Source organism: Bos mutus, chromosome X (assembly GCF_027580195.1).
Source record: "Bos mutus isolate GX-2022 chromosome X, NWIPB_WYAK_1.1, whole genome shotgun sequence".
In the NCBI taxonomy this organism is placed as follows: Eukaryota; Metazoa; Chordata; class Mammalia; order Artiodactyla; family Bovidae; genus Bos; species Bos mutus.
The window spans coordinates 10581073-10607209 of NC_091646.1; the positions used below are offsets into that span (position 1 = coordinate 10581073).

General features: G+C 40.0%; 1 protein-coding gene across 1 annotated transcript in view; it reads right to left on the reverse strand.

Annotated features, from left to right (window-relative positions):
* Positions 1 to 26137, reverse strand: part of AFF2 (ALF transcription elongation factor 2) — a 539484-nt gene that overhangs the window by 341439 nt on the left and 171908 nt on the right. The window contains 1 exon segment of the mRNA XM_070365748.1: positions 18669 to 19532. Coding sequence (XP_070221849.1) covers positions 18669 to 19532 — 864 coding nt within the window.

Below are 26137 nucleotides of genomic sequence, written 5' to 3' on the forward strand. Positions count from 1 at the left end.
TTTCTAATTAATTTACAGAGTTAATAAAGTAATGACCTTCATATTTATATTTGAAATCTGGAGTCACATAAATGGCACTGAGAATCTTCAAATAAGCTGAAGTTATTGCCTCCTTGCCTTGGGGATGGAGGTGTCAAAGCTGATAATTCTGTGACCTACAACCTTGGGATTTTACATACCTAGGAAGGGAGGAGAGCAGGGGTGATGGAAACTTATTTTAAGAAGAATCAGAATAAGAAAAAGCAGTGTGAACTGTTCTAATGAAATGTGTTTAGTTTGGCAAGGTGAGCGGGTCGTGGAGCTTCCACTCGGCATCACTAACATCTTAGCTGTCCAGGATGTTACCCAACCAACAGAAAAACTGAGGCCATTCATCTGGGATGGTATTCTGTCAGGGCCCTTCCACTTCTCAAGAGTCTTCTTTTTCAAATTCTACACAAATGAATAATTAAAGAGGAGACTGAAAATACATATTAAGAGTTTTCTTAAACCATGTTCTCAAGGCTTTTTTTATCCCATTTAAATTTTAAAGGTAATTATATTGCCTACTGCCAAGAAAGTTAACACTAATTATTGCAATAAATAATGCTGTACAGGTTAAATAGAAAATGCAAAGACAAAAATGCCTAATGGCTTATTCAAAACAGGAAGCACAACACTGTTATTCTGAGCTTGAAGTGCTATCTCCTCTTGATTTATGAAGATGCAATTTTTTAAAAACTTCTCTTGGTAAAGCTTCTTTTTCCCTATACCATTTGACTTTACTACAAGATTACCATTAAAAAATTAATGGTCATCTTTGCTCAGCAGTGATTAAGCGTAATTTTGGCTTGTTTTATTATATGGCTTTTATGTGTATATTGTTATATGGTTTGGAGAGAAATATATTTATGTCTACCTATGTAAATCACTTAAGGAATGATGTAGCAATTAAAATCCACAAACTAAATCTATTATTATGTTTGTTCATAATTTATCTCCAACTCAATATGTATTTTAACATGATAAAGCATTGCTATATAACACGTGGTGATTTTTAACAGCAATTTGCATTAATTCTACTTAAGAGTTGAAACAGTAATAAGAAAATGTAGAAAATGCCTTTTTATTGTGGTTTTGCCTGTGTAGAAAGCACTGGCATTCAATCTTTCAATCTTGCCAAACTCTAAAGGCTAATTTCAGGAAGATTCAATAACACACTGCAGCTGCAATTTCATTTCTTTTCTTCCCAGAAGGTGAAATGAACATATTTATGTGGTGGGCATGCTGCTTCTTTCATAAGTCAAAATACAGAAGCAAGATGTTGTTTTTTTCCTATGACTAACATATTTGCTGGAGTGTCCCAACTAAGGACTTTTATCCATAACTTTGAGTTGTGGAAAGTGGCCAAGTGCCACTTTGCACTTGATTATTTTTGATGCACGTGCTCTCACATGAAGTTATCATCTGTGGCTTTTAAGGACTTTCCCATTCCTGGGTGAGAAATGTGCAGCCTAAGAGCTGACTCATTTGAAAAGACCCTGATGCTGGGAAAGACTGAAGGTAGGAGGAATGAACATATTTATGTGGATTGAAGGCAGGAGGAGAAGGGGATGACAGAGGATGAGATGGTTGGATGGCATCACCGACTCAATGGACATGAGACTGAGTAAATTCCAGGAGTTGGTGATGGACAGGCAGACCTGGCATGCTGCAGTTCATGGGGTCACAAAAAGTCGGACATGATTGAGCAACTGAACTGAACTGAACTGAAGAGCCAACTAATGCAATTCTATTAAGCCAGTTGACATTGTTGGCTTTGCAGACTCCTTCCAGCATCAAGAGTCTGTAATTCTATAAATTGCACCATTGTTCTTTAAGATGCTGATGGCTTTGTTCTTTGAACTTAATGTACTGAGTTACAAGTCTAGAGTTCAAGGCTCAGCTCAGTAAGTAGTCTTGGTGTGGTCTTCGCTGAGACCTCCCACACCTGCTTTCCATGTTCTTCACTGCAAAATGTGAGGCTCTCAGCTCCCAATCTCTCCCTGTTTAGAATACTTTCTGAACAGGAAAGTATCAAGAAGTTACAGAGATAATTTCAAACAGTTGAGAAAAGGAGTAGATAAGCAAAATAAGGTAAATATATTATGATTAATTCTCCAATAATTGAAAAACACGATTTTAATCCCAGTAACTATGAACTGCAAAAATGTTGTAAACTCAATTCTAGTCCTTTCTTCTGCCTCCACTCCAGAAATTCATGACCTTAACTGAATGGCAATCTACATGTCCACCAAACAAAGGCAAGGAAGTTGAGCTGAACAATTTTCCAGGTAACAATTTATACAGATGGTCAGTTGTAATAATCCTACACCAAGTCTACCAGGGCTTGCTGGTGCCTCAGATGGTAATGAATTTGCCTGCAGTGCAGGAGACCCAGGTTCGATCCCTGAGTTGGGAAGATCCTCTGGAGAAGGGAATGGCTACCCACTTCACTATTCTTACCTGGAGAATTCCATGGACAGAGGAGCCCAGTGGGCTACAGTCCATGGAGTCACAAAGAGCTGGACACAACTGAGTGACTAACACTTTCACTCTCAAGTCTGCCAAAAACAAAAGATGTGTTTTATTACTAAAGATTATTTCTTAGAGTGGGGGGTTGGGGAGAATGATGCAGGGTTGGAAGTTAACCCCAACTCTCTATTTGAAGCAGATGCCCTGTGTACACAGCTTGAGTCCAAAGGGAAAAAAAAAAAAACTCAGGAAAGATCATAGCAAAGCCCACAGCTATCACTACAAGAGAAATGCAACTGGTAATGTGCTCATTTGACTTCCAAAAATTACAAAATACAAAACATAATTTAACATTTAATATACTCAATAACTTATAGGAAAATTCACTTATTTTCTGTGCTTTCTAAGAAAGTATTCAGCATATTTTCCTATGCTTTCTAAAGTACTAATAAAATCTTTATGAGTTATTAATTTTAAGTGGTGAATCAAAAAAGGCCATTTATAGGAAATCCTTCATTGGAGCATAAGAAAATAATCATGATTTTTTCAAACAAAGCTTTGAACAAACAGCACTGTGCAAACATTAATCAAATATCATGACATTCAAAGCCTATAATATCATGACAGCATGACGATAAAAGAGATAAAAGAAGAAGCTTTTCTGCTTTGTGAAGATTTGTGTGTCAAAGAAAAGAATCTTAGATAATGGTGTTTACCAGCCATTGGTTGCCCTAGCCTGAAACCTGAGTCATTTTAGATCCTCTCAGTGGGCTTCCTCTCAATGGCCCATCTAATTAGTCACCAAATCTCATCAAATCAACTCTCATCTCACCAAATCTGCTTCATTGACTATTCTAAAGCCTTTGACTGTGTGGATCACAACAAACTGTAAAATTCTTCAAGAGATGGGAACATCAGACCACCTTACCTGCCTCCTGAGAAATCTGTATGAAGGTCTAGAAGCAACAGTTAGAAACAGACATGGAACAACAGACTGGTTCCAAATTGGAAAAGGAATATGTCAGGGCTGTATATTGTTACCCTGCTTATTTAACTTATATGCAGAGTACACCATGCAAAATGCTGGGCTGGATGAAGCACAAGCTGGAATCAAGACTGCTGTGAGAAATATCAATAACCTCAGATATGCAGATTAAACCACCCTTATGGCAGAAAGCAAAGAGGAACTAAAGAGTCTCTTGATGAAAGTGAAAGAGGAGAGAGAAAAGGCTGGCTTAAAACTCAAAATTGAAAAAAACTAAGATCATGGCATCCGGTCCCATCACTTCATGGCAAATAGATGGGGAAACAATGGAAACAGTGAGGGACTTTATTTTCCTGGGCTCCAACATCACTGCAGATGGTGACCACAACCATGAAATTAAAAGACGCTTGCTCCTTGGAACAAAAGCTATGACCAATCTAGATAGCAGATTAAAAAGCAGAGATAGTACTTTGCCAACAAAGGTCCATCTAGTCAAAGCTATGGCTTTATCAGTAGCCACATAGGGATGTGAGAGTTGGACCATAAAGAAGGCTGAGCACCGAAAAATTGATGCTTTTCAACTGTGGTGTCGGAGAAGATGCTTGAGATTCACTTGGACTGCAAGGAGATCCAACCAGTCAATCCTAAAGGAAATCAGTCCTGAATTTCATTGGAAGGACTGATTCTGAAGCTGAGAGTCCAATCCTTTGGCCACCTGATGGGAAGAACAAACTCATTGGAAAAGACCCTGATGCTGGGAAAGATTGAAGGCAGGAAGAGAAGGGGACGACAGAGGATGAGATGGTTGGATAGCATCACCGACTCAACGGACATGAGTCTGAGCAAGCTCTGGGAGTTGGTGATGGACAGGGAAGCTTGGCGTGCTGCATTCCATGGGGTTGCAAATAGTCCGACACGATTGAGCGACTGAACTGAAACTGAATTAGGCATCAAATCTCATCAAATCAACCTTTAAAATCTATCTCAGGGCTTCCCTGGTGGTCCAGTGGTTAAGAATCCACCTTTCAGTTCAGGGGTACAAGTTTGATTCCTGGTTGGGGAGCCTTGCCCACATGCCTCATGGTTAAAGAAACAAAACATAAAACAGAAACAATATTGCAGCAAATTCAATAAAGATTTTAAAAATGGTTCATATTAAAAAAAAAAATCTATCTCAAAATTGGCTCTAATTCAAACTGCTAGAATTTCTGGCCTGGAATATTTCAACAGCCTTCTCAGGGTCTTTCTGCCTTAAACCTTACAAGCCCTATCACACTGACCACCCCTTTCCCCCATTCCCCAGGCAATTCCCCCACCAGCGTGACTTTTCTAAAACATTATCTGCTGTACTTGTAGCACTCAAAGTCTCCTCCTTACCTAGAGCTGACATGAAGATCCTGATCTTCCCAAGCAATATCCCCTCCTAACTCCCCAAACACAGCTGATTGTTTTGTGTCTCATGAATCCCAGGAGTCAATGGGCCCACTTATAACTTGATGTGGGCTTACATGGTAGGAAATGCCTGTACAGCCACTTCTTCACCAAGAGAACTTCTAATCACACTGCAAGGTACTTCCTCCTTTAAGAAGCTTTCCTGAACATTTCACACACCCTTAGTCGCTCTCTCCACTCCCACATAATACTGAACAATCATCTATTAATATTATATTTCACTGTGATTTTTCTGCTTTTGTATCCATATTCCCTGACTTAAGCTACTTAAGATCAAGCAACATGCCTTCAGCATTTCAGTTTTCCAGCTTTTAGCACAATGGGAGGAACACAGTAAATAAATCCAATCAATCAATCAAAGAAGATATGAGGTCTTACAGGCATTCTCTTCTAATGGGTCTTTCCAACAATAGATATAATAATATTTTCAGATTTAAATCATCCCAATTCATAACATCAGGCTGAATATAAACAACTTGAAATATTACACTGTTGTTTATATGTTTGTCCTTGGGCCAGTTTTGGACTTGTATATCCAAAAAAAACTATTTTCTTTGAGACTTATTTTAGGTGGATTGTGGATTCAGACTTAGCTCTCTCATATGGGTCTTTTTTACCCATCAATCTTGCCTGGGAAGGGATATTACATCTTCCCATTTTCCCAAGGATCCTGAGGCCACATTTGTTCAAATACATATCACAGAGCCGCAGAGATATTGTTTCCGTGTCTCAATACAAAGGAGAGACCATGTGACAAGACTCCACTCAGAGCAGCAACATGGTCTTCATTTCCAGCAGGTGTCCAGGAGGGCATATCTGGATGTCCCTTGGGAAGCTGGCTCCCCCAGTAAGTTTGCATCAAGACCTGAATGAACAGGAGATGATGACAGGCAGAGGAAGGTCTGCCATAAAGCCAGGGTCATCTCCTTAACCAGTTTCAGAAGTCATCAGTCCCACTGTAGCCTATGTGAATGATGATGCCTAAAACTGCAAGATGGTAGCTACTTCTCCCTTTGCCAACCTAGTTAATGAAATTGCAACACAGCTGTAACATTCTTCAATGATACAGTCTTTAAGCAGTGGGCTATCAGATTCATTCATTTGGCTAAGATACGATATCTTTTTTTTTTTTTCCCCATGCATCTTAGCTTGAAGCTTTAGCTCAACCTCATTTCACCTTTGAAACCTCAACAGAATAGATCCTTTCCTCCATTATTTCTTCATTCCAAGTCACCTCAAAACTTAGATACAGTACTGCCTTGGAGGCTGGGCAAGAACTTCATGAAGTACCAAGAAAGCCATCATTCTCTAGCCTTCTCCTCCCAGAATTCCACTGGCTTTCTGTGGTTCCCCTAGAGAGACACACAGACAATGGCACATGTATATGTACACATTTATACACAATACCCCACATGCCAAAGAGTCTAAGAGGCTTCCGCAAACCATCGGCCTTTTCATTCCATTTAATCCAAATTCTCAGGCTGTGTGAGAGGACTTGCTATTCCTAGAAACTTGGAAATCCCTCCCACCCCACATCCAAGTCAAATACACACTTTAATCCTCCCAATCCATAAGGGATTCCAGAATCCTAATTGTGTTTACACTAGGTTCTTTTCCCTAGACAAAATGATATGATCAGCTTCCTTTTAGTGGTTATCTCTGAGATCATCTCTGTATCCTGTGATTCTGAGCCCAGCGTGGGCACACAAATGGTCCTCTGCCCTAGGGGCTGAGCCATGCCAATTCTAAGAAAGCAAAAGATCAAATGCCCTTCTTCCCATGAGTCAATAAGGAAAGAGAATCCCCTTGAACAGAGATGTGATTTGTGGTGTGAAGACTATTTATAATCCTGAGTATCAAGCCTTCTCCTCCAACTGCTTATAAGCCTGAGGGAGCCTGTCTTCAACTGGCAGGTCCTACCTCCACTATTGACACACCTCTCTTAACTCTAGGATTCTGCAAGTTGCACAACTGACCTTCTTCACCTCTCTACTCAAAGCCATCTTCCTATTGATGACAAGTAGAGCAAGCCAATGTTTTTTGTCTGAAGCTTTGTCTTGATCTAGGCTACAAGTCAGCACACTGATTTGCAAGTCACATGTAGCCAACCACCTGGTTTTTGTTGTTGTTGTTGTTGTTGTTTTTTGGTATGGCTCACAGGCTAAGAATGGTTTCTACATTGCAAGATGGTTGAAAGAAATCAAAAGGATATTTTGTGACACATGAAAACAGAGGATATTTGAGTTTTGGTATTCACATATAAAATTTTGGCATATAGCCTTTCCCTTTCACTGATGTATTGTCTATGGCCATTCTCATGCTACAGTGACACAGTTGAGGATCTGCCTCAGACTGTATGGCCTACATGACTGAAAATATTTACTTCATGGAAAAAAATTGCCCACCTAAGCTCAAGCTCATAATCAAGGCAACTGCATTGAAAAATTATTTTTTCTCTATTACTTAATTAGAAAGAAACATTATAGTTACTATTCTAAAGGATTTTTAAAAGTCACTTCTCCACAATTGGATTTAACAGTTTATCCACAGTCAAATTTAAGAGCTTAAAGAGAATCTGGCTCAGAACCTTTGAGGAGTAAACCTGATTTTAGTTGTGAGGTGTGGAAGCCCACCTCCCTCTTGTGGACTGGCTAAGGTTTTTCCTAATGAACTCTGCTGGCCCCCCTCCATCTTCAGTCTGGGAAATGTGAAGGATTGCAGTTCTCATAGTGGGTTGACTGATGGCCCCCTACAACTCATGTCTACCTAGAACTTCAAACTGTAACACTACTTGGAAATACGGGCTTTGCAGATGTAATTAGTTAAGGGTCTAGACATGAAGTCATCTTGGATACAGAGTGGGCCCTACAGTCAATTACTGATGCCCTTATAAGAAAAGGAGAGGGTACAGAGAGACATACAGAGAAGAAGGCCATGTGGAGACAAAGGTGGAGAGTGTAATGATGTGGCTACAAGCCAAGGAATGCCTGGGGCCACCAGAAACTGGAAGAGGCTAGGAAGGATCCTGTTCTAGAACCTTTGGAGAGTGCTCAACCCTGCCAATATATTTTTGGATTTATAGCCTCCATAACTGTGAAAGGATAACTTCTGGTGTTTTAACCTGTCCAGTTTATGATACTTTTGTTACACCACGTATGGAAAACTAATATTGTGTTGGCCAAAAAGTTCATTTGCATTTTTCTAACATCTTCTGGAAAATTCTGAATAAACTTTTTGGCCAACCCAATATATCTCCCATTTCCAGAATATGGTAAAAATTTCAAAGACCTTTCACAACTATTTAGTTCATGGATTCTCAGTGATTTTCTGAGTAGGCAGTATATGGATTCCCTGTCCTCTTTTGCTAAGGTACAGGGAGACTTACCTATTCAACATGTAGATAAAAGCAAGGGAGCCTTCCTGTTCCTTGCTGACTACTCTTGGAATTCAATGATCTGTAAGTTTTTCCCATTACTGTACTCAGGGGGGCCTCAAACATTTGAGATACATCTTGTTCCTCCTATAACAATTATTTACATGCCCACTTTTAATTGATCCCTCATTCACATCTAATGTTTATCTAGAATATAGTTGTTTCAGCTGCAGAAATCCAGATTTTAGCTCTGTTGTCTGAGCATTCTGCTAAAATTATCCTACCAAATAGACAAAAAAACAAAACTTTATGAACCAAGAAAAGGTCCTCTAACAAGTTGTGTCATATGTTACTCATTGAGGAATATTGCAAAAACACTACTTCTCACCATATTTGTAAATCAAAAACACATGAGTGTAACCTGTACTACCATAGGGAAAATTGCTCTGTTGGAAGGTTTGGCCCCTGACTTTTGAAATATGAACCCATCAGGGGAATTTCAACTTAAGCTGGATTCAGCTCATTATTCTCTTGCCCCTCATGTGCCATTAGAGAAGCTGATTTTAGAAAATTAATCCATACATATTAAGCAGCACACTGGACACCAAATAGCATCATGGAGATAGCACTAGTGACCTGGGTTCTTGTCCCAGCATTGCCATTTGCTGACTGAGTGATTATAGGTTAGTAACTCTTACTTTCTCTGAGTCTACATGTCTGCCCTTGTGAAAAGAGAATGATGATAATCCCAGGCTCTGTGAGAATCTAGTCAAAGTAGGATGGCTGGGGTTTGGGGAAATGGGGAGATATTGGTAAAGGGGTACAAAGTTTCAGTGATGCAGGATGAATAAATTCTAGAGACAATATATAGCATGGTGGCTCTAGTTAATAATACCATATTGTACACTTGAGATTTGCTAAGAAGATAGATCTTAAGTATTCTCACCACATGTGCACACACACACACACACACACACACACAATGGTAGCTGTGTGAGGTGATGGATATGTTCATTAGCATTATTGTAGAGGTTATTTTACAATGTTTATGTATATCAAAATATCAAGCTGTACACTGTAAACATATACAATTGTTAGTTGTCAACTATACCTCAATAAAGCTAGAAAAATTATATGAAAATGACTTTAAACTCTAAGTATAAAAGGCAATAGATTTTTGTTATTGTCACCTATATTATAAACTCTATTCAGTAACCAAAGCATAGCACTTTTTAAAAAGATAATTAAAGATCATTTGCTTTCATGTCAATTAAAAAATGCTTAAGAGACTTACAATAGCCATAAAGACTTTTATAACTCCTCTATAAAACCCTTCACATTCACTATTTGGCATGAATCAATATGGTTATCTACCTGTCAATTTTTCTTATTCTTGAACACAGAATGTGAGCAGTCTGTTTTATGACTGACTCAGAATGTACTAAGCTAATCGATATATCCAGTGATAACAGGATGATTTGGAACACACGGAACAAAAGCTTATCACTTTACTGCATACTGAATCTGTCAAAATATTTTCCTAGAAGTAATGTGAAAATAGAAGTTCTCCATCTTTCATTATGTTAGTGGGTGGTGACAAAAGTATTAGCAGGCTATTTCCTGAGTTTACAGTTTGGTGTTTTCCAGTGAAATGCAGCCTATAATTGTTTTATTATTTTTTTTCTTTAAAAAAAATGAGTTGAAATATACTAATAATCCAGGAGGAATTGGCATCCAACCCCAAAAGAAGATCCAATTCTTGTTTGCCTGTACTGACACAGTCTTCAAAATCTCCCAAGTGTTCTGAAGGATGGTAGTGAGCGGCAGGCAGGCAGGCCTCACACCCTCCATGTCATTCTGAGGCACATGCTCTTAGAGGGTAGGTGGGAGGGAGGCAATGGCTGAAGGAAATTTACAAACAAGGTGGCCTTCACCTTAACCACAAAGGAGAAGCATATCCTAAGAGATGTACGGCTAGAAGAAACCTCACAGATGAGCTAATCTAAACACCCCCAATAACAAGAGGCCTACACTGGTAAAATCACTCAAGTTCACCAAGCAAGTCCAGGCTAGAATAGGAACCACAACTCAGCAAACCTCATTCAAACTATACTTTGTGATACACCACACATTCATCCCCATAATACTTACTTCCAGTTAGCTCACAAAGAATTAATACAAGTACTAATAAATCATGATGTTTTATCATTATTAGTGATGATTTAAATTGGCATAGTATAAAAATTAAAGGTTTTTTTCATATTAAGAATAAATCAATCTTTCCAACTGGAAAAAAATGTTCAAAGTGACAAGGGATTTACAAGCACAGAACTCCAAGATCATTGCATTGAACCAAATCATTGAAATTAATTTTAAAAAAATGGAATGTTGAAATAGCTAACTTGGTTCTGGGATGCTAATGGCGGAGTCAGTTACATACAGCCTTAGAAAAGAAATATATATATATATGCTAAAGAAGAGGACTTGAGGAAATGAGAAGGAAAAAAAAAGAGAGTTAGGTATTTACATAATCTTTAGGAAGCCAAAGTTGACCTCTCTTCCTGAGTTTGGCTAGAGAGAATGAAGGGAGATGGGCTAACAGAGGACAAGGGAGAAGAGTGGTTTAGACCAACCATTTCAGCACGACTTTAGAGCCTCCAGAAAGCATGTGAGGAAACCGATGCCCACAGAACAAGAAATGTGATGTGCTTTCAGGTAATGGAATAGAGAACACAGTAGCTCAGAAATAACTGCTCAAGTCGGTGACAGTGACTGGCCTGAGTTCCTAGGTCAGCCCCCATGAAGCCACTGGGATAATGGAGCTTCAAGTCCAGCATCATAGTCTGGATGCCACATCGCCCAGGCATTCTAGACATTACCAACTCTGGCTTTCTGAGCTCTGTCTCACTCTGGTCCCAACCCGCAGTTGCAGACACAGCAGTCTATCATCAGAATATACCTCACATGTTCTTATCTTTTTTTTTACCTGCAAGTCTCTCCACCCATCACTCATTTGCATACATGTGAACTGTTCTGCCCTCCAGATCCCTCTTCATCTATTGTGATTCCACCCAGTATTCAAGGTCAAGTTCAAAATCTATCTTGCTTTGTAAATTTGTATCATCTTTTTAGATTTTGTATATAAGTGATATCATATGATATTTGTCTTTCTGTCTGACTTCACTAAAGAGAAACAGACTCACAGACTTTGAAAACATTTATGGTTACCAAAGGGGGAAGGGGAGTAAGGAAAACTTAGGATCTTGGTATTACCATATAGACACTGCTGCTGCGTCACTTCAATCATGTCCGACTCTGTGCGACCCCATGGACAGCAGCCCACCAGGCTCCTCCATCCCTGGGATTCTCCAGGCAAGAACACTGGAGTGGGTTGCCATTTCCTTCTCCAATGCATGAAAGTGAAAAGTGAAAGTGAAGTCGCTCAGTCGTGTCCAACTCTTCTTGACCTCATGGACTACAGCCTACCAGGCTCATCCGTCCATGGGATTTTCCAGACAAGAGTACTGGAGGAGGGTGCCATTGCCTTCTCTCACTATTATATATATAAAAAAAGATAATCAACAAGGACTTACTGTATAGCAAGCTTTACTCAATATTCTATAATAGGAATATAAGGGAAAAGAATCTGTAAAAGAATACATATATGTATATGTATAACTGAATCACTTTGCTGTACACCTGAAACTAACACAACATTGTAAATCAACTCTACTCCAATATAAAATAAAAAATTACATTAAAACCTCTATCTTGCATTCCATCTCTGTGAAACCTTCCAGGGTTACTTCTATGCATCACTTTCTGGTGAGACAGCTTTATGAATGTGAGGAGGGTCTCAGCCACCCCTCCCCAAAACATCTTTTTTAATTATTGAAATATGACAATCTTAATTAAATCCTCTCCTAGCAGCTCTGACCTCTCCATCACAAAGAATGTGAGGCTCCAAGTCCTACTTCCATTATTGACTATTCTTTTCAGATGCTCAGTGAAGGTCACTTCATTCAGCTTAGGGGGACACTAAAGTTGAGGCAGGGGCAGATAAAGAGGTGTGGTAAGGAAAAGGAATTTTAATCCCAATGAGATCAAGAAATTGGAAGAGTTAGTCCAAAGCATAAAGAAAAAAGTAACCACTAGATAATGGACTGGCAGAGAATATACAAAGCTTTCTGGTTCTTATACTTCAATGGAATAAATCTGAAGGTCAAAGTCTCTGCTGGCACCCTTGAAATGTGAGGCCTTTCCAAGGTGTCTCCATTTTTTACCAATGAGGTGGGAATTACACCAGTTACAGTCATAGACTGAATACTATCTTATTTCCATAAGAATGGACAAAGAAATAAATTCGCAATGTATATCAAGTAAAGAAATGCTTAGCATGGCTTGCACACAGCAGCTAAATGGCCTTCCATTCTTTGAAGGATCTGCCTCAGTGGTTTCTGTGTAGCTGCTCGGATGCAACCAGTACACGAATGGTAAGTTCCCAGCATTCTCTATTGTTCTCGCATGAGGGACCTGAGCTTCCTATTCACTTACAATAAATAAAGCTAATTACCCCCCAGTGTTCACTGCATCTGATATAAAACAAAGCAAGCGCAGTCACAACTGTGAACAATAACTTTTCAGCTGGTTGACAAAGCTAGCCACTAAAATAAGCTAAAGCCAAACCCCATTATTCATATCAGTTTCGTTCAACTTTTCTAAAGGCTTCCAATTTGGAGGCAGTTGGAGCCTCAGATAGTTTTAGGTCACAGCCAAGAGCACCTTGGAGGGCAAATGATCCTTTATGGTGATGACACTCTACACATTCTTACTGTACTTCTGAAAGCCTATTGAGCTAGGATGAAAATGCTTAATGTGTCACTGATCCTTCCATTTGCATGGAATTATTTACGTCCCAAAAGATACTAATAACACATTGTACCAAAATGCAAAACTATCTACACCAGATTTTTTTTAATCCTAATGAAAAAAGAAGCAAAACATCTGTAATTAAACCAGGCATAACGTTACATTTATTAGCAAATTCATTTCCTAATAAAACACCACCTGCGAGCAACCCTCAGTTTCCACTTGATATAAATAGGTCTTTTACTATTTTCAGATGTAGTTCCCCAAAAATTCTTCTAAGTGCAACTGCAGAACAGTTTTTTTTTTTTCTTTTGGTTGCCTGGAATGATAATAGATTGTTTTTAAATATGTCATTTATTTAAAAAGCATGATTCAATTGAAATGCTGACCTTTGGCAATAAAGTGGGTTGGATTTTATTAGTATTTATTAATATCATTATTATCAACACAGAAATTATAAGAAGGAAGGAAACTTTCAAGGATGGAAACTAAAATGTCCCCACTATGTAAATAAGTATAGACACAGCAACAAATATGAGCACACACGCATGTACATTTAATTTCAGTAATCGTTTCTGGTCTCTCAACACACTAATATCATCATATCTGCTTATTTGTATATCTTAGAATGTCTCTTTTTCCTGATGATTCAACCCCTTACTGCAGCCAAATGCACTTCACAAACACACATCAGCCTCCTAGCAAGAGCCAGGAAAACTCAAAGAAATATCATGACCTCTCTATGGACAAGCTTTTTCAGTAATAATTCAAAATAATGCTACAAGTCATCAAAGATGGCTACTTTGACTAGGGACTCAGAACCTCACGCTTGGAACTCTTGGCGCCAGGAACTGGGGCTGAATTCTAATGGTAAGTGCTTTTGAAAAGTGCATCAAGATTTAATAGGATGAATTTCCAGACTTGGTCAGAGTTTTAGCCACATCAATTCCATTAGGTTCAAAGCTCCATAAGGCCCCACCCTGTCTATATTGCTGCCCATGTTTTAATCTACACCCTTCTAAATTGTCTCTTAGGCTAGCTAGCTTCTCATTCCCTTTCTGCCTATTTTTGGTTTCCACACTGCCCTTGAAGCCTGTATATTCTCCTAACCTTAGGGGCCCAAGCTTTTCTCCAGCCCTCCCTCAAGTCCTTCCTAGAGACCCATATTATGCGTGCACACAGGCTGCTCCTGGGTCATCATCTCTAGAGCAGATGACAGCTCAGACTCTTTTTGGAAATGTACATCTAGTTGGTGTACCTGAGCACTGAGCGAAAACACTGGGTTTCTTCCATATCTGGGACAACTGTGTTGTGAATGTGTAAGAGAGAAGATTACACTGGAGTGGATCTCACTGTTTCTGTGCCTCTTGTTCTGTCAGTGAGGTGTTGATACATGCTGCCAGCTCTTGATGGGCCAGTGCTATTATTTCCAAACTAGTCCTTAGTCACGGAACTGCCATGTAAAGAGGGAACAGCAGCAGATACCAGGACAAGAGAAGGGGCAAGAATGGGAGGGGCAGCCTCCCATTAGATGCCCCTTCTTTCAAAGTAGGTTGCTTTCTGCCTTTTAAGTATCACACTCCTGTATTAAGTCATCCAGGGAAAATGAAGATTAGGATTTCCAAATGACCATGCAGGACAAGAGCAAAGTAAGGCACAGGCAGTCTGGGTGAAACTAAGGAAATATATCCGAGGATGGATTTTCTAGCGAAGGTTTACCTTTGTCCGCATATTTGATTAACACTGTGGTTTAGAAAATGTAATCAAGTAACCATTTTTGAAGTTCATTCATTCAACAAACATTTATTGAGTATCTACTATGTGTCAGGTGTTTGCTAGGCACTTGGGATACAGAAAAGAAATGAGATATTCCTTGTCCTCAGGGAGCTCACAGTCTAATAGAAGAGACAGACACATAAATGAATAACTACAATACAATGAGAGAAGAGCCAAAGTGTATAGAAGGCGCTTGGGTGAGCCCAGAGAAAGGAGCTTGTCCTTAAGCCTGGTGGCATCAGTGAAGCGTTTATGAAGATAGTGATGACCGAGTAGACTTGAAGAAGAAACAAGACTTCACTGGGAAGATTGAGGAGCAAAGGGAGAGACAGTCTAGGTTGAGTAGACAGTAAGCACAAAAGCAAGGAAGTGTGACAAAGCATGCCATGATGGGGAGCCACAAGTCTCTCTGCATGGCCAAGATCTCATCTTCATATGACGAAGTGGTGAGATATGAGATCAGGTAAGGAGTATGAAATCACAGAGTGAAGAGCACTGAATGTGGGACTAAGAAATTGGACTTTTTCCTGGAAACAATGAGAAGACATGGAAGACTCCAAGGGAGGGAGTGACATGATCAGATCTTCCCATCAGATCAGCCTAAATGGAGAATGGTTTAAAAGAGAGGTGAGACTAGAAGGGGGGACACCAGACAGGAGATGGCCTAGGCAAGAGATACTCACAGGAGCTTGGAAGGTGGTGAGGGTGAAGAGGTCACAGACTGGAGAGATAGTTGACAAGACGTGATGAGGGATGAGAAAGCCTTCCTCAGCGATCAATGAAAGAAATAGAAGAAAACAATAGAATAGGAAAGACTAGAGATCTCTTCAATAAAATTAGAGATACCAAGGGAACATTTCACACAAAGACGGGCTCAATAAAGGACAGAAATGGTATGGACCTAACAGAAGCAGAAGATATTAAGAAGAGGTGGCAAGAATACATGGAAGAACGGAACAGAAAAGATCTTCATGACCCAGATAATCACAATGGTGTGATCACTCACCTAAGCCAGACATCCTGGAATGTGAAGTCAAGTGGGCCATCATTACGAACAAAGCTAGTGGAGGTGATGGAATTCCAGTTGAGCTATCTCAAATCCTAAAAGATGATGCTGTGAAAGTGTTGTACTCAATATGCCAGCAAATTTGGAAAACTCAGCAGTGGCCACAGGACTGGAAAAGGTCAGTTTTCATTCCAATCCCTAAGAAAAGCAATGTCAAAGAATACTCAAACTACCACACAATTGCACTCATCTCACACACTAGTAAAGTAATGCTCAAAATTCTCTAAGCCAGGCTTCAGTAATACGTGAACCGTGAACTTCCAGATGTTCAAGCTGGTTTTACAAAAGGCAGAGGAACCAGAGATCAAATTGCCAACATCCATTGGATCATGGAAAAAGCAAGAGAATTCCAGAAAAGCATCTACTTCTGCTTTATTGACTATGCCAAAGCCTTTGACTATGTGGATCACAATACACTGTGGAAAATTCTGAAAGAGATGGGAATACCAGCCACCTGACCTGCCTCTTGAGAAATCTGTATGCAGGTCAGGAAGCTACAGTTAGAACTGGACATGGAACAACAGACTGGTTCCAAATAGGAAAAGGAGCACATCAAGGCTGTATATTGTCACCCTGCTTATTTAACGTATATGCAGATTATATCATGAGAAACGCTGGGCTGGATGAAGCATAAGCTAGAATCAAGATTGCTGGGAGAAATATCAATAACCTCAGATATGCAGATGACACCACCCTTATGGCAGAAACTGAAGAAAAACTAAAGTGCCTCTTGATGAAAGTGAAAGAGGAGAGTGAAAAAGTTGGCTTAAAGCTCAACATTCAGAAAACTAGGATCATGGCATCTGGCCCCATCACTTCATGGCAAATAGGTGGGGAAACAGTGTCAGACTTTATTTTTTTGGGCTCCAAAATTACTGCAGATGGTGATTGCAGCCATGAAATTAAAAGACGCTTACTCCTTGGAAGACAAGTTATGACCAACCTAGACAGCATATTAAAAAGCAGAGACATTACTTTGCCAACAAAGGTCCATCTAGTCAAAGCTATGGTTTTTCCAATAATCATATATGGATGTGAGAGTTGGACTATAAAGAAAGCTGAGCACCAAAGAATTGATGCTTTTGAACTGTGGTGCTGGAGAAGACTCTTAAGAGTCCCTTGGACTGCAGAGAAATCCAACCAGTCCATCCTAAAGGAGATGAGTCCTGGGTGTTCATTGGAAAGACTGATGCTGAAGCTGAAACTCCAATACTTTGGCCACCTGATGCGAAGAACTGACTCATTGGAAAAGACCCTGATGCTGGGAAAGACTGAAGATGAGAGGAGAAGGGGACAAGAGGATGAGATGTTTGGATGGTATCACTGACTCAATGAACATGAGTTTGAGTAAACTCCGGAAGTTGGTGATGGACAAGGAGGCCCGGAGTGCTGCAGTTCATGGGGTTGCAAAGAGTCAGACACGACTAAGCGACTGAACTGAACTAACTGAACTGATGAGGCATGATGATACAAACAGCAGAACTGTCTGAGAAATGAAACAATACTCTAAACATGCATCCAGAAAATACAGCCAACAGCCCCAGTCCTCCCACCCCTTGGGTGCCCATCATCCCACGCAATCAGTGCATCTGCTGAGCATGAATAAAGGAAGAAGAGCTGGAGGGCACATAGGGTCAGACTTCTCTAATTCAGACACCACTAACTTGGACTCTGCGACAAATCAGACGCACTGTGACTCCTAGCGAGTGAGAATTTCAACCTACTTTCTTCCTCTGTGTCTTTTCAAGCCTTTCGTCACCAGTAAAAGCAGAGGTTTCTTCCAATCAAGCGCTTGAGATGCAGTAGACAGCTGCTTACATGGTGGCCTCTGAGGGGCACCCAATCTCTACCCCCCACCCAGGGAGCATAAGGCCTGGGATCCAATCATTAGCGATTCATTCCTCTGGGAAAGGTTTTTGTCCCCCTGGACTTCCCTTTTATAAGGCAATGCTTCCTGAGATAGGTAAAATTGTTAGTCATTCTAAACCCAGTGGGATTTTGGTTGAGGATCATGCTTTTGGCTTTGACAGAAGGGATCAAGGTAATACAAGAGGGTTAGGTAGGCACTTGAAGAAGGTGATGCAGAAGGTAAGACTGAGGGATACGGAAGTTAATATTAAGGTCTCGCCATGGAACAGCCCTGCAAGTGCTCAAGAAACTATGGTTCTTAAAGAATGCCTTACACTTCTGTTTCCAGAAAATCACACTTTCACATCCTTGTACCTTAAGAAACGTCTACATTTTATGTTTCTGATATGCTATCTGTTAGTGAAGGCCTAGGGTGACCCACTATCTTTTCATGTATCTCATCCTGCTTAAGACCAATGAAAATCTCCAATGTGATTCATTTATATGTAATATTACTACAAATGCTGTCTCTGAAACTATTTTATAACTCCAACTTTTCATTCACTCAGACAGACCTTGTCTTTTATCATTCCAAATTATGGAGATTTAGCTGTATTTGCAGAGTGTAAATAGATCAAGTCACAAGCAACAGAAGATCAAGACTCTGACCTTGAAGAGTCTCATCTACAGCTCCAGAAGGTAAATAAGAGCTGCTTGGGAAGCCCTGATTATAGAGGTTAGAGCAATGAACTAAAAAAAATAAATAAGAAGAAATGAAACAAAGCAAAACTTTAAAAATTACTTACTTCACTTGTTTGAAGAATCGTGAACTTTGGCTGTTTAGTCTTTGAACTGGGTGCACTGGGTTTGCCATCCAAGAGTGATCCAAATGACAGATTCCCAAAGCTGTTGTCAAATTCAATCGAAGGTTTCAGTGTGGGAGAGATGTCCGGGGCCTGGTCCTGACCATCCATGGGTCGGACATAGGCGGTTGGTTTTTGCTGCCCCATGCTTGTTTTGCAGTAAAGCCCTGGTGGGAAGTTTTGAACCGAAAGGCCACTGCTGGGAGCTAATAGAGACGAGGCAACTAGGGGAGATCCAGGCGCTTGCACTGTAAATTCCGCTGCTTCTGGTGAGTTGGACTGATAGATTTCTTTGAAAGTATCCCCTCCACTGGACTTGAGAGTATTGTCTTCCTTTGCCAGTGGGTTTGATTCTTCAACTGCTCCAACTTGAGGCTGTTCAGCTGGGTAGACAAAGAAGTCTTCCAATCTGGCTGGGGGCTGGTCTGGGGTTGGCGGCTGCATCTTGTTGGGCTGACTAGTGACTTGGCTGGCTGCTACAATGCTAGTGTTCTGACTATCTCGTGACCAGTCAGGTTTTGACTTCCGATTGCTGTGTATTAGAGTTGAATTCAGTATCACGACAGAAGGTGGAGGCATTGGCGCCGAGGAGTGAGTGTTGTCCTGCTGGTGCACTGGGACCATTCGGTGCTTTTGTTCTGGAAAAAAGCTGGGTTCATTTTTGTTGGTGGGAGTCTGAGGCATGGAATTCTTTGGGATTCCCACTAGATGATTCTGATTAGAATGGTTAGTTAGCAAATCCTTCATTTCATCGTAATTTCCCAGCGTGTTCTGGACTCGGTTCGCGAGTGCATCACCTTTGTTTGTCTAAAATAACAAAAAGATGGGGGTGGGAGGAGAGAGAATGAATAGGTTTGTGTTTCCTACTGTTCATGTTTCAAACCGATGTCCTAAGTAGACTAACATATAGGGTTCTTTAAAATTCTCATGCTGCCATAGAATTTCATACTTCTCATGTTCAATGTAAGAAAAAAAATCAATAACACTATTGAAAGAGCCTCTTGGAATGAACTGTGTGATGAATGTCTATATACTCCCTGGCCTGTTCTTAAATATGCTCATGGGGTGGGGGAGAGTTTTAAATTATGTTGCTTATGAATTTTATTAGCAAAATAACTTATTTTAGGTCCAATGAGTTGAACTGCTACATGCTACACTTTAACAACTTCCACTTACTGATCATTGGAATTATAATAGAATGTTCAATTAATATTTGTTCTTGACATATAATGTAGCCCTTTGTGCTACATTATACCATGAAAATTCTTAGCCCTTTGGATAAGGAAGTCAATTAAACTGTGCTATCATGGCTATGTTCAGTTTAGAAAAGGCATGGGCTTAAACAATAACAAATTGAGCTAACTTATGACTAAAGTGAATCCAATTCCTTTTAATCAAAGAGTGTGTAAATTATTGGTGTCTGCCTACATATTCTGGGGACAACCATGTTTACATATTGGTGATTCATACTCGTTTACTTTGAAATAGTGCAATTGTTCATCAACAGTGACTCAAGCTCGCCTGTGTCTTTTCAAGGGTTTAGAAAAATTTATTCAAGAATTTAAGCTGTTGTTTAAATTAAAACAAAGTTAAATTTTAAAGTGAGGCTGGCAACTACATCATTCTATGGACAACACCACCTACCAAAGTGGTTGTGATTGTTTTTTTAAATAATTAAGATTTCCATGAGCTTTTGTAACATAGTAAAGAATAGCTTTCATAGCTAAAAAGTGGAGCTCCATATACTTGGAAATGACTGTCAAAAGTTTGGCTCTTCATCTTTGAACATGCCTTTTTATTATTCTCTTTACCTGCCAAAGGTGTTATCAAAACCAGCTGCTGAAGTCAGAAAGGCAGAGGGCTTCTTGCCTAGGCTGCACTACCATTGCAATGAAGGAAAGCTGCTTGCATCTGTGGAGCCATCTGGCAGCAGGGCCAGTGCATGGGGAAAATGCCCACCCTGGTAGTCTCCTTGTCCCAAGGGTCAGATGCATGTTCTCCATGAACAGGAGGGGATGACCTTCTCCTCATTAGTATGACCACCATTGGAGATTGACGTTTAACATATAAGGTTGCTTACTGCCCTTAACAGCTAATGTGGAGCCCAGGAGTATGCCTATTCACACCAGACATCTCAGGCTAAGCCTCAGATGTATGGCTGAGTGCTGTTATCTGTAAATGAAGATGGGAGAGTGTGTGAATAAATAGAGGGTGAAGAGCTGGAAATGAATGAAATCACACAGGGAAAGGAAATGAGGAATGAGAAGATGAGGCTCAGGAGGGAGCCCTGTGGAACATCAACCTTTAAGAGACTAGGAGAAGACCATCCCCTTCTCCAGGGAATCTTCCCGACCCAGGGATCGAACCTGGGTCTCCTGCATTGCAGGCAGATTCTTTACTGTCTGAGCTACCATCACCAGGCTAAGGAGAAGAGGAGGAGCCAGCAAAGGATAATGAGAAAGAGCAACCAGAGAGGGAATCAAGCTGAGAACCTTGGCCTCATTGTTAGCATAACTGCCACAGATTGTATATAGTATTCAACACAGATCACATGGTAAATCATATAGGACACTTTCAAAGAAATGAGGGCATGTACAGAAATATGATTTCAAAGACTAAGGAAAAGTATGCAAAATGTATACTGAGGGCTCTGTGGGGGATGGGAAATTTTAGAAATCAAATAAATACCTGTCAGTTTCAGTTTTCTTATCAAGAACATCTTATACTGCATCACATGCAACCTCGGTGCTGAAGAAGTGATTAAACAATTACAGTTCCAAATAATCTTTACCTGAATAATCACTCCATTTTCAGAAGTGCATTTGAAAGGCCTAATTTAATAAATAAAGGGAGAAATCACTTTTATTCCCTGAAAGTCCCTAGGCTTTTCAATTTTAAAGGCAGAAATTATTTTGCAGCTAAGGCAGGAATAAACACATTGTACACAGTGTTCTCCTTCAATGGAGTTGCACAACGAACCAGCTAGGCAGTAGCCAAATCCAGACTCTCTATTCAATCCCTAAATTCAGAACAAAGAGATTTCATCGTTGTGAAGGCCCAGTAGAATTTGATACACGTTTTTAAACTTGCAGGGTTGTTCTGGTCCCTGAAATAGTTAACCTCTTACGTCAGATGACTGCCTAATAAACACTAATACCTGCTGTCTTCAAAGATCTGACCCAACAAGGGGAAACAAGACCATTTTATTCCTCATTTTAAATGCTTCCATTTTTACTGTCTCCTTTAATGAATAAGATAAGCTTCCTACATTAGACAAAGAGAATTCTATAACCTTTACCTTTTGGTCTTAGCTACCAGGAAGCTCAGTTATTGACCTCTCATTGAAAGTTCATTGAACTTTCGTTGAAAGACAGTTGTACTGGAATAAAAACTTTGCCCCCTGATGTCACAGAGAATGCCATAGTATCTCAAAGTTCTGAAAAGACATTCATTCTCTCTAGGCCAACATCATCAGGACTCAAGAATCTCAAGGCCCACTGGTTTGCCAGTAAGCTAGTCACATCCCTGTTCCTATTTTAGCAGTAAATAAAAGGGACATGTTCATTTTATCTTCAGTGGAGAGATCCTGGTTAGGTTTTAACATCTCTTCAGTTTATTGTTATACTGACCTGGGTTTCTGATGGTTGCTTAGAAATTTTTTTTTTCCATCTCCAGGTTTTAAAATATGCTTGAAATTAGGAGAATTTCTAAGCTGGCCAATGTCTAAAACTGTTGTGTACATGATTAAAATTAGAAGAAAACTGAAAGTTCTGAATAAAATAGAAAATTCACCTCCTACTGTTCAAGGTCTACTACACTTGTGATTTCTCTTCCAGCACAAAACTATGAGCTTTTCGTCAAGACTAGAGACCACCTTTTATTCATCATACCCTCAACACTTAGCACCATGTCTGGTGCATATGAGGTCCTCAGCAAAATGCTGCTAAATTGAACAGAATCAAATAATAATTCATACCCTGTTTATATCAAAAGAAAAGGATTTGCAATGGCTTGGAGTCAAAGGTACATAATTAGAAAAGCAAAAGTTAAGCTAATTTGGTTACTGTGATTGAATATCAGATTGAGCTGCTTGGTAGCTAAAGGCCAACAGGAAATTCTCATAGCATATAGAATTCTCTTTGTCTGATGGCAGGAAGCACATCCTAATTCATTAAATGAAACCCATGTTTGCTGGATACCAACAAGTGAAAAGGGATTCCTCTCACTGGTTTGGTTTGGTTTGGTTACAAGAACCTTTGGGGAAAAAAATAGGTCTTTTTTTCAGTACCAGTTTTACAAGAGATGCAAAGATGTTCCTCACGTTTCCTTATGATGACTAAAAAGCAAGAGCACTGGACTGCTGAAGTCTAACTCAGTGCATGTCTGCACATGGAGTTAGAGGTCAGGCTCACAGCTCCAAGTGTGGGGCTTTCCTGTACACTAATGGCATAACGGATGAAGCTGGGATAACCTGGGGGAGTGGAAGGAGGTCAGCTCCCTTCGACTAGTTTCCCCACACAGCAACTGTCAGAGGGACTTGTGACTGGAACTGGATAGCAGATAGTTCAAGGTTGAGTTCACTGGAGACAGTTTTGAGTTGCTGATTGACGGAAGATCCGTAACAGACGTGCTGTGGCTACAAGTAGCAATTACCAGGGTCATTCTTCAGACACACACTGGTAAATTTCAAACACTCAAGAGCCAGGGTGAGGCATGAAGGACACATAGACACACAGCCTCAAGAAGTCCACCATTCAACAACCTCAAAATAATTAACAATACAGACCAGGTGGTCACCACAGGAGGTAGGTAACTGTCAACCAGTTTTTAAATTTCTCAAGATGTCAAGATGAGATCCACTGGATAGAAAATCCATTTATTTATACTTGCATGATGGATGCTCATTATATACTGTAGCAACTTCTGGCTCACACTAAATCTTCTTCATCCTCCAGAGCCTTAGCAACCCTTTTAAGTAGCAAGGGATTCTTAGCAGTCCTGATTGCACATTATAAGCATGGCAAAAATGGAAATTTAGCCATTTCAATCAATTATAGGCTTCTTTCAATTTGGCCAATTCTTTACTTCCCGTTCTAGATAATTGATTGATACCTTAAAGGTAACCTCCACAGCCATTATTTTCTAAGTAATCACAATTTCTCAATCATCAAGGAAATGCATTTCCAAGTATTTTCAGGCATAAATTACATGTCTGGTTTGTGGCTCATGACTAACAGCACTCCTTCATTTAAGCTTTTTGCCTCTCATTACTTTGAGAAACGCAGAGTTGCCTCAGTTTGCTTCTAATGTTATCTACAAATCAGTAGTATAATTTCATTGCAAGACTAATGTGTTAGGAGATTATGGTACCAGGGTATTTCTTTTTAATAAAAGTAGCAAAATAATTTAAGTTTTTGGGTTTATTTTTTTCTTTTATTTCATTATGGCTAATGTATGTGATTTAGTAATTCCTTTTTTTTTTTTTTTGAACTCTAATATTTTTACAATTAATCTCTTTAAGCTGTGAGTTGCTATTTCTTTCTCTAATTATAATAACCACGATACCTTGAATTTGTACAGCACATTACATATTTCAAAGCAAGGCTTCCCCTGGCTGTTTGGCTTGATTCTCACAGCCACCATGTGAGTCGGCAGAGCCGTTCTGGTCTAATCTGCCTTCTACGTGCCCGGACCCAAATGACCATGGATAAGCAACTTAACGTCTCTGTGTCTCACTTTCTTCATTCTTGTTGATCTGTGAAGAGCTATAAAATGTCAGTTGCTGTTGCTATTAACAGGTATCATTTTTTCTATCAGGTATTATTATTCACTTCAGAGACAAGGAAACTTTAGGTCAGAGAAATAAAGTTTCTTCCCTAAAGTGACACAGGGTAAGCTTATCGGGTCTTCTGACTTCCTGTCAGAGGGTAAACAGCTTCCTGTTACAGGTAAAGAAGCACACTTATGGGGATATAAAGCCACAGAGAAGCCACCTCAATTCCTGAGCTTTGAATTCCTCATGGGAAACATGAGGAAAATGTGTAGCCAGTTGCTGTAGGGACTAAAGAAGCATCTGTAGAAAGTTCTAGCACAGAGGAGGCACTTGGTACATGCCAGTTCCTCGTCCTTCCCATCTTTCCACACTAATCTACACATGTCAAATGGCTTCATATTTCTCAAGCACTTTTGAACACATCCTTTTCTGCAGCACAGTACAAACTCAGATTTGAAAGTTACTAATATAAATGAAAAAAGCAGCCACAAAGGGATGTTACCCACCATCACCCCGATTGAGAGGTGGTAAGCATTCTTTCCACTCTGGGAGTAATAGAAGTGAAGCCAAGAAAGGACAGCAGGTCCTAGGGACAGGTGCTCATTGGACAGTTTATGAACTACCAATGCCATCAGATAAGCAATCAGGTCATGCTTTAAGATTTAGAGTAGCAAGAAGTTTCCTGAAAGTCCTGATGAACCACCAGGAATTTTGATTTTTAATTTTGCAAGCATTCCTGCCACAACCCTCAGCAAGAGTTGTGTAGGAAAATCTTCATTTCTACAGTTGACGTGGGCCAGCTCTAGAACTCCCACTGCCACCAGCATGTCCAGATATTTCAAGGGTGTCCACACCAGTTGGGTCTAGGGAGCTCTTGGAGGTGTACCTCGCTTCTAGTATCATGATATAGGGAAAAGGAGAAGCATACTGCCCAGTGATCTCCCAGGGAACCCTGAGCATGTACACAGCATAAGATGGCAGTCAGTCATCAAAGCAACAGTGAAAGAAAGACAATGACTAGGTCATCAACTGTTAGCATTATTCCTTTCCTTCATAGTCTCTACTCCAAAGCAAAGGCTCTTCCCCATCAAGAAGCCTAAAGGCACCAGGCTACTAATCACACATCAGGCCTGGCCTGGCCTGGCCCTAGACTAATAGTCCCATCTGTGTCTCTACCTGACAGACTCCTGTTGTATCAAGACAGATGGCTTTTGAAAACTTCTGACAATGTTGATAACAGGTTCTTTAACTGCCTACTCAAAATGACACTATTTACATCTAAAAATAAGTATTCAAAAAAAATAAAAATAAGTATTCATCTACATTACAGGCTTATTAATAAGAGATGGCATTTCCCTTAAAGGTACAAGGACAAACAAACAAACAAAAACACCAAAGAAGGGAGGAGGTATCTGTCATCCTTTGACCTCGCTTCCATTTTCTGAGAAAAACGGAGGCCACAACTTCTTGTCTTCCACACTCCTTCTTTATTCTCATTCTAATATTCCATTCCCACTTTCCTACCCAAGGCTCATGACTCAACACATGTTCTCAATTTTGTATTTACTCATCTGCTCTGGGACCTTGCTCTGCTCATCAGTACCTCTCCCTCCTGTGTCTTCACCCTTTAGTTTCCCTT